The 12,356-nt window shown below is 40.0% G+C and overlaps 1 protein-coding gene across 2 annotated transcripts in view; it reads right to left on the reverse strand.

Annotated features, from left to right (window-relative positions):
* The window catches only part of numbl (NUMB like endocytic adaptor protein), a 65,203-nt gene that overhangs the window by 9,697 nt on the left and 43,150 nt on the right, over positions 1–12,356 (reverse strand). For both annotated transcript variants that reach the window (XM_080888917.1, XM_080888916.1), the window contains exons 2-4: positions 8,947–9,097; positions 5,019–5,093; positions 3,645–3,719 (exon numbers count right to left, since the gene is read on the reverse strand). In XM_080888917.1, coding sequence (XP_080745043.1) covers positions 3,645–3,719; positions 5,019–5,093; positions 8,947–9,072 — 276 coding nt within the window. In that variant the 5' untranslated portion in view covers positions 9,073–9,097. The remainder of the gene's footprint in view (positions 1–3,644; positions 3,720–5,018; positions 5,094–8,946; positions 9,098–12,356) is intronic.

Below are 12,356 nucleotides of genomic sequence, written 5' to 3' on the forward strand. Positions count from 1 at the left end.
AAACAGGAAATATCACTTTAATACTGGGAGCACTAGCTCACAGACCGATCCAATACTTGACACACTGCTTTTAACCTCATTTAACCCCATCAACCCCCCATAAACCTATTTACACATCCACTGATGACAGCAAAGACAGAGACTACAGACTAATGACACCGAAGCCTCTTTTAATCTCTGCAATGTTTCCACAACTTGCCCTTCCTTCAATAAAAGGGTTATTCAGCTGGCTTCAGCATGTATAGTCACTATAGAAGAGACTAAGATGGGGCCACTGTCTTTCTCTGTGTACATAAAGGGGGCCTTCAGCTTACCTCTTTGACTCACCAAAAACAGAAAGAAGAAGAAAAACAAGAGGCGTGAGCAAGAAGAAAAGGCAGAAAGAGGATTCACACACACTCATCCACACACTCCCTTCCTGCCTTGCTGTGTCACAGAGAACAAAGAGACGGGCGGACGAGGGGAGAAGACGAGGGAGGATGAGGATGGGAAAAGGGAAGAAAGGAAAGAGGGATGTGATGAGAAAAAAGTAGAAGAATAACAGCCTATTCAGTGTGGGCCAATTAGTGAATGGAGGGGGATGCTGGTACTGAGGTGAAAGGCTGAGCAGAGACCGACATGTCTGTTTCTTCATCACCGGTATAATGACTTCCTCTGTGTTAATACGCACACATAATACTGTATTTATGTACTGATGTGTTTTCTAGGGATTTATAATTCTCTGTGCTCTTGTGAGGAATATTTGTAATGAGGTGAGCGGGGGTGGGTAACTCAGACCACGGCCTTCTATCAGTGAAAGGAAGAATAAAGCTCGGCAGTGACTCTGGCTGTGTCATCTATGCGGAGGAGTCACTCTGCTGAATGGAATAAGACTTGACTCTTTCTTTCTGCTGGTGATTTATCATGAAGGTCATGCACGTCGCACATATGCACAAGCCCACTGTATACTGATAGACTGTGGGAAAGGTTCTAATAAAGGCTCGTGGGGCTGTTAATAAGAGCATACTAGCTGATTCACAGAGGTTAGCTGATGGCAAGGATTACGAACAGGCAATGAAATAAAACAGGAAGAAAGTGATAAAAGCTGATTGTCTAACAAAAAGTTATTAAGTTAAACTTGTATTAAATTATTTTAATGATTATCATCAATAGTTTACACGTAATTAACCTGTGAAGATGTTGCAGACAATTACGTTTCGGTCATCTCACAGTTAGTTCAGTATTCTCCTTTCTCTCTCTTTTGGGGCTCTAGTATCTTCTGACTGGAATATCTGACTCTTACAGGCTTCAGTGTGTTAACTGTGTCTGCACACTGTTTGTTGTTGGCCAAGGCGTGTACAGCTGGCTAAAAATATTAGAGCTTTTTCTTGCTATAAAAGCAAAAAGACGCCATCAATTTAGTATTTTTACCGGCTGAAAAATAAAAACACTGAGCTAAAGGATGCTAAAACCCTGTGTAGAGCGCTGAATGACAACCTTAATATGCACAATTAGAATTCCTAATGTTCCTACGTAAGTTTAAACCCATTTTATGAATTATTGAATATAAAACATACTGAACTTGCTTTTGCAAGTTCAGTATGTTTCAGGAGTTTATTAATAAATGACGAGTGAGCCTGCTTTTTCTTTCCACAGGTATATTTTAAATTAACCTGTTGTTTAGGTAATGTGGTAGAAGAGAAACAAAAGTGCAAGCCAAAAGAAAACAACCTCTTGTGACTCCACCAAAACCAACGTTTTCTTCTCTTTTGCTGATATTGGTGTTTTTTAGCTTCAAGGTTAAAGCTGGCTAACACGCTGACTTATAGCAATTAAATCTTATACAAAACCAAAACCTCACTTCTGGCTTCTCTCAGCTTTAAGCTATTCAGTTGCTACAATTCCAAAAGTTACAGCAATGTAAATCTTTAAACAAATATGGTGATTATGGTTCACAAATACATAGGTTTATTTTAGTTTTTCTATTAGTTTTTTATTACTTTAACCTCCTAGGACCTGGCGTCCACATATGTGGACATCACATTTTGGGTTATTTAGACCAAAATACTCGATTTTGCTCTACAAAGGCCTGATATCCACTTACGAGGACATTATACTGCTACTCTTCTATCGAAATTTTAAATGAATATCCTCATATGTGGATATGAGGACGAATATCCTCATATGTGGCTCTCATTTTTCTTAGAAACAAAAATTAGGTAAAAAAAAAAAAAAATCTGCTAATTCTTTGTTTTTACATTCATCAGGTCCCAATCAGCCCAAATGTCAAAGAGAAATTAAAAATGCATGCCGTGGAAGAGTTCGGGTCTTAGAAGGTTAAAGAGCTACTATGAGGTTATCAGCAAACAGGATAATATTTACTGATGGTAGCATCCAGGGTTTTTCTGCTGTGTTATATCATATTTGTTCCGGCTAAAAATACTGCAATGAAGAGCTTCAAGTTTGGATTTGGGAGACAGAAACCTTCTCTACTTTTAAAAGATTAGGCTTAAAACTTTCCTTTTTAATAAAGCTTATAGTTAGGGCTGGATCAGGTGACCCTGAATCCTCCCTTAGTTATGGTGCAATAAAGATAGGTTGTTGGAGGTTTCCCATGATGCAATGAGTGTCTTTCTTCACTTTCTATATGTTTACACACCACTCTGCATTTAATCATTACACTACACTCTGCAGTTATTATTAAACTCTGGCTGTAGCTTTCATCCTGTCTCCCTATATCTCTCTATTATCGTAGGGTCTTTACCTTACAATATAAATCACTTTGAGGTGACTGTTGTTGTAATTTGGTGCTATGTAAATAAAGTTGACATGAAATGAATTGAATTGAAGAACAGAAAGACAACAATAGAACAGATAGACAATAGGAAGGAGGAAGGTTAGAAGGCGAGGAGTGGGACTGAGAGACTGGAAGAGGTGTGGTCGTGTGTGGCCTCTAAACACATTAAAAGAAAAAAAAAAAGTAAAGCAAGAAAGAGGCTGCTCTATCAGGCTTACTCTCTGCACTGTCTCTGCTGCTCTTTATTGTGCTCTGCTTTCAATAGAACCACAGCGAGCTGCACTCACTGTAGGAGGCCTCCCTGGCCGCCAGACACTCCTCAAGTGCATGTGTGCGTCTGTGTTTACTTGAGTTTCCCTCCCCCACTAAGCACCTTTAGCAAGCAATCATGAGTCACATATGCCAGCTCTGAAATACCAAACACACACACACACACACACACACACACACACACACAAAAAAGCCTGGGAGCAACACAGTGGATACACAGTGGGTCACCAAACTAGGACAGAATGAGAGTTTTGTTGGTGGTCTGAGGATGGCATATGCATGCCTTTACTAAATATGAGAGCAACAAAAAGAAGAAAAAATGTTTCAAATTGAAGTATTAGAGGGAAATAAGCGCATTAGTGGGCTTTATATCTTCTTTTTGACAGGCTAACTCTGTTATTTGTGTCTCTGCCTGTCTTGAGAGGCTGAGACTGAAGACTCAGATAAAATACTAGTGTGGACAAGACTGTAGACATGACAACAAGAAGGCACGACTGTGCACCGTGCCCTTGCTGTCAGGTGAGTGATAACATAGATAAAAAGAGAGATAGAAAGAAGGACAAAACAAGGAGACACATGATAGATAAGCGTTTCTTACCTTAGTTTTGTCATCTACCACCCTGAGTCCATCAGCCGAAACCCACAATACTGCTTTTACTGTCTTTTTCCCGCTCTGGAAAGACAAAGAACATGGGGCACTGAATCATTTAAACCTTTATAGACAAGTAGCAGTATTAAATTGTACTTGAAGCTTATGAGCGAGACTGTAACGCCACCTTTATTCTTGCCTGCTGTTGTGTAAAATGATGACATCCCTGGGATAAATGAGGTAGTGGAGGGTTAAGAAAAGAGAGGCGGGAGCAGCTAAAAACTGTGCCAGCTGGCACTACGAATCATTTTGCCAGAGGTGGGCACCAGGCAGCGCTAATAACACGCTCAACATGGGCCATGCTAAAAATAAACAGACTGAAAAAGCAAGGGCTTCGTGTGTGAATCTGTGTGAATCTGTGAGCGTGCACATGCACACGAATCCGCATCGGAGTTTGTGTGTGCGAGTAAGGGAAACAGAGTCAGAGCTCTGCAGGAAATGGCTTTGAAACCCACAGCGACGCGATAAGGAGCCCCATTTTTGCATAATCCCACTGACAAAAAGAACGAGGGAGCAAGAATGAAGGTGAAGAATCTGACAAATGATGGAGGGAAGAAGAGGCTAAATGATGAGGTGGAGCCAGAGTGGAACTCTGGGAGAAATATTTTAGCTTGAGCAAATGCAGAGAGAAAGATGTTGGTGTTGATAGAGAATGGAGCAAAACAAATTGAAGAGTTTTAGGGATTTTCTGTAAATTGTTATATAAAGTTATACAGTTACATGCCTCCCTGGGGATAAGATAGAAAATGCAGATTCCAAGCTGAAAATGTGGTACTCTAGATTTTAAAGAAAAGTGCAGTTTGATATTAGTTTGTCAACAAAAGCAGTAGCAGAGAAATAACATGAAAACTGTGTTGTACACGCCTGTCCTTTCTACAACCTCAAGTGTGTGTCTGTGTGTGTGTGGCTGTCTGACACCGGCCAGTCTGAGTCACTCTGTTCACACGCTCCCTGTCCGAATCCAGCTTCCCAGGGGGGCAAACTATGTGTTTACACGAGCATGCGTACGCCCCAGTTTCATTTTCTGCTTGCTTTTCTATGGTGACATCAGATACATATGGAATAGGACCCACCAGAGAGACCAATTAACGGGGTAAAAAAGTAGAAAACAACAAGAAGAACAAGTATTGAACGTGCGTGCATTTGTGCATTTCTTCAGTCAATACACTGGCGCACTGGCTTTGCGCCACCGAGTCTGTAATGAGTTTCTGCAAAGTTTCTGAAGTCCTCTGGGTGCATATTTGTAACTGGCTTCCTGCAACAAAATGTACTTTTAGTAATGCAGCAAAAAGTGTGTGTTAGAAGTGTGTGTGGGTTACTCACAACTTTTAGCTTCTTCACTGCCTCCTCGCATACGTGCATCCCTCTCGACTCGTCCACCTCCACCAACCCCAGGTACTGCAGACGAAACAAAAACAGATGGTTTTAGGTTTTTCCTTTTAACGTTTGATACACCAGGGCTCTTCATTTAAACTTCTTGCAAATGAAACTCATTCAGCTGGAGTGAATAGTGTGAACGCAAAAAAAAACAGTTGGAAACAATCAGGAAGGTCTGATCTGAGAAACACAGGCAGCAGCTGGGCTCATAAGCCGAGAATAAATCTATAATGTAGGTAGGAGTGATGTGATAACGTATGGCTTCTAAAGTAATTACAAGTTTAAAATCAATTCGATATCTAACACGTAGCCAGTGAAATATATAGGTCCCCTTGAGACAAAAAAATTAAAAATTAAAAATTTGCAAATGTGCAATTTGTATATTAAAACAAAGTTAATACTCGGATTGTGAGCTTACTTTAATATCCACTCCTGATGTTGGAGGATGGACTTCCAAGGTTTTTGTTCTTAGTTACAGCTCAGGTTTGGGAGAGCTGAATAAAGGAACTTCACAGAGATAAATTAAGTTTTAAATTAAGTTTTGTGGGATCGATTATTTAACATCTCTCACACCCCATCACTATTTTGCTTCATTCTCATTGAATTTCAACTCACCTTTGTCCATAAAAGGATAATTAGCAACTGTGATGTTACGTAGGCAACTCTGCATTACATTTAAATATATAGCACTGATTTTCATCTACTAAGTTTTTGTTGTTTTTGGCAGCTATTTAAGTTATTTAAAAGGTATGAGAAGAACGAACTGAAAGAAAATATGCCAAGAAGGCAGGTTGCAAAGTGGCTTGCAGAGAAAGCAGCAAGGGTATGTATGTAAAGTAGCTTATAAGAAGTGCCTTCTATGAGACTTTCCAAAAGACAAAAGCAAACAATAAATTGAAGCATCAGCTGATGTGGGCTGGCTTGAAATCAGCAATTGTTATTAGGACTATGGTTTAGGCAGGTATCAGGAATTAGAGCAGGTCATCCACTAACTGGAACGTTGGTGGTTTGGTCCCTGTCTGCATGTCAAAGTATTGATTTGATTTGATTTTATTGATTAGCATTCAAATATCTCAATGAATATAGAACAAAGATCTACCACAAAGCAAGAAAGCATGAGACAAGGCTAATCAAAAGGTATTGGCTGAAGCATTTGCTTATTACGCCAACCCCCCAAGTATCTTTGGGCAAAATGCTGAACCTCAAAATTACTCTCAGATGCATTCACTAGAGTATGAATGTGTGATTGTTAAATATAAAGCACTTATATATTAAATAAAGTGGGTGAATTAGACATGTTGTATAAAGCACTTTGAGTGCTCCAGTAGAGTAGAAAAGTGCAATATAGGAACCAGCCCATGTACCATTTACTATGAGCTGAGCTAGATTTTGTGACTTGCCTTAACAAATACTCTGACTATTTTGTGATAGTAAACAACAGGAATTATATTAGTGTCAATGTTACCTGTGAAAGAGGGGGTGTCTGCCCTCTTTTTAAAATGTCAAACAGGCTAATATTGTTAATGTCACAATGGCTGAGCTAACATAGTTTGGTCTGCCACACTATCACAGTTGGCAGCTGTTATTTTACTTTGCTAGCTTGCTAACTGGATATATTACTAAAATAAGACGTGTTGTTAGAGAAAAAATAAAAATAATGATGACCATTACACACAAATTGAAGTCAAAACATAAGTAAGGTTATCTAGAGCTTCATATGCTCTATAACGTAAAGTATGAGAGGCACCAGGCAAATCTTCCAATGGGCCATTTTATCCCACAGTCTTTAGTTTGCAAAAACAACGTTTCTTTCAGCAGTGAGCTGAGCTGACACGTATTCTTTTGGTAGCTACAGTTCAAATGCTTTTGAAAAGGCATTAATAGTTCGTGACTCATTTAGAATTTAAAAAACACTGAGAAAGCACTGAAAAAAAAAAGATGGCTGAGCGAGCATGGAGGTAAAAACAACATATAAAGAGACAGAGGCTTTTATGCTTACATCTCTTGCTAAAGCTCTGAGCTCCACTTCAGTGCCCATCTCATCGCTAGCTCTTTGGACCATTACCATCGGAACCGTTTTCCATTAGCCTCAGCCCCACACGAAGCCTTTTCTTATACTCTCAGCTTTCTTTGTTGCCTTTATCTTTTTGCTTTGTATTTCTCTCCTGGTCCATTCAGTCTGCGGTCTTTCTTTCCTTTCACTTATCTTATCTGGTCCTATCTCTCATTTCAAATCTGAAAATGTCTCTCCTTACCCTCTGTGCGCCCTCATTCCTCACCTTGTCATTTCCTGTGCTCTCTGTAATCTATAACCTTACCTCATCGTCACTCCTCTTTCTCTGGTTTCCATCTCCCTCCCTCATTCTCTCTCCAGCCCTTCTACAAATCACTTTAGCTCTCAAGGATGGCCATACAGTACATGCTCAGAACGGAGCTTGTTATCAGTAAATTGGCCCATTAATGACGGCCCTTTTTTGCATTTATGGCATGGGAGGCATTCAGCTACTGAGGTAGAATATGGATCAGTGCTTTACTACTGATGGTTCTTATAAAGATCAAAGGTCAGAGCCAAAGTATCCTGAACTGTATCACACAGCCTAACCATAGGCATTACATTAAAAAGTATATTTGCTTTCTTTAGGTACTGTAATAATATGAACAAAATAGAAATAATAGGATTTATGCTATTGTTATTAGTGCTGTCAGCATTAATCTCGTGCGTGGGGCTGGACGGCGTCAACGCATTAGCGCTGTCCGGCCCAGGCACAATCCGCGTTAACTCGCTAACAGAGATTTGCCGCGTTAATGCGGTTATGGCGTTAACATCATTTTAACGAGATTAACACTGACAGCACTTTTTTTCTGTCATATATGTCTGTCATATATATATTTATTTATTTTTGTAATTCAGATAATATTCAGACTTCAAAAAAGCTGGTGGCAGCAAACAACTAGCTTAGCTTTGCATTAAAACTAACAGACCGCACTGCTAAGATAAAGTGATAATTACGTGAGAATCTTGTGCACCCTTTATTGCTGAATGCATTTATACAGCACTGACTTTACTTATTAATAAGGGCCAGTCTCCGGGGCTTAAAAACAAAGCAAAGGCAAAATGCAATTCATTAAATAGCCACTTAAAAGCCCAACATTATAACAGAGATAAACATGTTTGCATCTTGACTTTAAAAAAAGGTTTTGTTTTCTTTAGGTAATTTCCCGCCCTCTGATATCTATAAGAGAGTAAATATAGCTTTCGATTGTGCTGAAAGTATTTAGGACATGGCTGATATTACTGGCATATTCGGTGCCATCTTGTCTAGTTCAACAATCAGTTTGTGTAAAAATGTGATCTCATTTTGTGTTTTTGTGATAAGGCTATTTTAGTTGAGGCTCGCTCTGAGCAGCTCCACTAGCCAGCATCACTGCTAGCACATAAGATCTTGCCTAACTATTATCTCATAGTCTTAACTCACTTGCTTTTTCATACTTAACATTAACCTCCTAAGACCCAAACTCTTTCATGGTATGCATTTTAAATTTCTCTTTGATATTTGGGCATATTGGGATCTGATGAATGTAAAAACAAAGAACCACCAGATTTTTTTTTTAACCTAATTTTTGTTTCTAAAAAAAATGCGAGCCACATATGAGGATATTTGTTTTAAATTTTGATGAAACAGAGGCAGTATAATGGCCTCGTATGTGGATATCAGGCCCTTGTAGAGCAAGATTTTGTACTTTGGTCTAGACAACCAAAAATGTGATGTCCACATATGTGGACGCCAGGTCCTAGGAGCTTAAAAGAAAGAAAGAAAGAAGAAAATAAATTAATTAGGCTTAGATTAACTGAATATCGACTGTAGATACTTACCCGAACAGCAAAGTTGCATTTGCCCTTGCGTACAGCCTCCTCGTCAGCCTGCCATTGATGCGGTCTGCTGGCCTCTGGCACATAGGTGGGCTTCTTCCTCCTCAGGCTCTGACGAAGCTTGTTCATCTCCGGGGTCACGTGCTCCCTGGTACTGCAGACACAGAAAGGGATGCAAGTTTAGTTGCGGAAAACTGGAAGGCCATAGAGTATCTCTGTACTCAACAAAGGAAAAATGACAACCACCTGAGTGTCATTACCACAAGCACAGAACAATATTTTTTTTTAAATTACATTCATTTAATAGCAATTAAATAGTCAGGCACATTAAAAAAATATTTAAATGCAAAAGTGCCAAACTATAATTGAATGAAATGCCACTTGAGAGAAACCAGAGTCCTGTATTTCATATGGTATTATGAGAGAAGTGGGAATGATTTCGTTGATTGGCTGGAGCTCATTAAGTTATAATCATCTCTAACAAGGCAGTCAGTACATCAGTGCCACAAACACTTCCCATCACAATGCTCCATTGATTCTCCATTCAGACGCAGGCTGTACAAATCGCACAGGTAGAACATTAATGAACACAAAAGCACCGGGCACGCTTTCATCTCTCGAAGAAACACCAAGAATGCTGAGCGCATGCTAATCAGCACACATGTGTGCTCTCCACTCCTCCTGTGAACAATCCTCCCTCCGCTCCCTAATTAGACCATTCAGCCCGCTGGCCTGTTTAGCGCGTGCTAATTTCCCAGCATAATGAAACATGATGCCATCAAAACATGACCTGCTTTAAAAAAATAATTACTGTTTTCATTCCTCCACACTCACATCCCAGCTTCAACAGGACATCTGAAGTACAATAAAAACACCTCTTTCCTCATTTGAGTCCTTTGTCTTTATTGACTAAATTAACTGCATCATCAGCTTCCTTGTTGTCCAAGTCAAAAGTTTCAAATTGGACTAAGCAGTCAGTCTATTCTGTTTTTCTTGTCCTCAATCTCTGAACACAACTGGTCTCTTTTCTCTACACAGTATAAGGGATCTGCTTAGAGATACACGAGCAAGGCCCAGTTTGTAAATCTGCAATATCAAACCAGGAAGAGTGCTAGAAAAAAAGGCTTGCATAAAATTATTACTATAAGATAACAATATATTAGAAATGCTTATCTCATGTCGTATTCTTCCATATATCTTGGGTTAATAAGAGTAAAGATCGAGCTTGTTTTATTCGCTTACCATTTGGATGATCCATAAATCGGCATTCCAGCTTTTACAGGGTAAGAGAGCACATTAATCTTACACTGAAGACATACGATGTCCATATGTAAAGTGGTGATCTCAACACTGAAGGGCAGAACGCTTCTCTCAGCTCTACCACCACGGGGCCAAATTTATACTCAATATATAGTCGGACACGTCACTTCTCATAATTGCTGCCACCCTGATGGTAATGCTGCCAAAGACTGGTGTACCGGAAGTGTGTTTGCAATTCGCCATTCTTGTGCACCACACACACTCCCTGTGTAATGCAGAGTATTCAAATGCAACAGCTCAAGTGGCTTTACTCATGTCTGGCATGTGAGGCATGTGCCATCTGCCAAGAGTAGATACTCATACACACATACACAGACAAAACATACCCACAAGCCCATCTGCAGCTCGCCGCACATGTCGAGGTTTGTGCCGCTCATATGTGGGAAAAGTGCCAGCTGACTGGCACCTGGCTGGCACGCCCCCAGCACTGCTGCAGCAGGTGTGAACGGGCGTGAGCGAAGGGGTTACAGAGCTTTACATAACGCCTCACAGCAGAGGTAGAAGGGGGCTGGGGTGGCTTAACTCATGTCTGGCATGAGTAAAAGGACCCTGTAAATTAACAGACCCAGTAAAGGAAGTACTGGGTAAGGAATACAGGACACCCTCATATGGTCTAGGACAGCGGGGGAGGAGTAGTGAGCGAATGGCACTGGCATCCGATGGCAAACCACATGGGAGAGACGCAGAAATGAACCAAGGATACTGGGACAAGTTTTTTGAAAATATGAGATAAAACTACTGGGAAAAGAGAGGAATGAAGTACTGAGGTGAGAGAATTGGAGTTATAATACACTAAATGATCCTGTTCATCATCCATCGTCTAGTCTTAATAAAAAGGGAATTGTGTGGGAGTAGAGTAGCTTAACAGATTCACAGGTCAGTACACTACAAGCATGAGGGCCGAAAGTCAGAGAGAGCAACATCCAGCAATAATGCAGATTTTTTAAAAATGCATTAGTAAATACATTTTTAAAAAACCCAACTGCTTATCCAATGGTAAGTAAGGTATCTGCTCAGTTATATTAAATATAAAAATGAACTGCATATTTGAGAACCTAAACATGATTGAAAACTCTTGAAATGTTGCTCGTGTTAGGTCGCGAGTGAATTTACTTATTTTATTGGTCCCTTAAAATTCCAAACCTTATACGAATTTAACACATATATAAAATTTGGTACACACGTGTCATAAGACACAAAAAAAAAAATTCCTCTTGGATCCACGCCCTGGACCCTGAAGGAAGTTCTCCATTTTGAATTTCTACATGAAGTTTTCATCGACGGTTTCACATATTTTACACAGCAGCATCACATATAATGAGTGGATGCTTCTTATTCTGGATTCATGAGAAGTTCAGTCCACACAGCTGCAATAATTTTAGCTGCGCCTTGGTCTCCCTCTATTGTTTTCTCTAGTGTAACTTTAGCGTTCACTAACCTGCTGCTTGCTGTAATTATTTATTGGAAAGATAATATTCATTGGTATCAGTTTTCTCATCTAAGTCAAAGCACTAAATGAACTCATCCAGGCTACAATGAAAATACAGGTGAACGCAGGTTGATGGGCTTTCTCATGATGTGCACGGTGGCGTGAAATGAACAAAACTATCTGGTAGTAAACATTTAATAATAGAGAGACACATTAGGGCCGTGAAACTGCCAAACATTGAAATGGTGAAGTCGTTGCATAGCTGTGACCTAGCCCTGCAAAACTAGAACCATCTGCAGTGAGGGGGGAAAAAAGATGAGAGCCAGACAGAGGGGGTGGGTTGGCGAGCATCAAAATAAATCTATAAATCAATGGCACAAATTAAATCCCACTCCCTTTATGAACCCACGCAAAACTCGTAAGCACTTCAGTGTAGCCTACACAAACAAGAGGCCCGGTGCCAAAAAAGCACATAGTTGTTCCCAGTTTAGTGTTTGAGTTTGCAGCCATCTGGAATGTATTGTTGGGGAGATGGCAAGCAGGACAACTTACGGCCATATGATGTTATGTCGTGGAAATTTCTTTCACCCGAGCCGACCTCCTACTCTGGTCCTCCCTATTCCTTCTTCTTAACTGTTACTTACACTGCAGATCTCCTCTTGAT

The sequence above is a fragment of the Rhamphochromis sp. 'chilingali' genome (assembly GCF_963969265.1).
Source record: "Rhamphochromis sp. 'chilingali' genome assembly, chromosome: 8".
NCBI lineage: Eukaryota > Metazoa > Chordata > Actinopteri > Cichliformes > Cichlidae > Rhamphochromis > Rhamphochromis sp. 'chilingali'.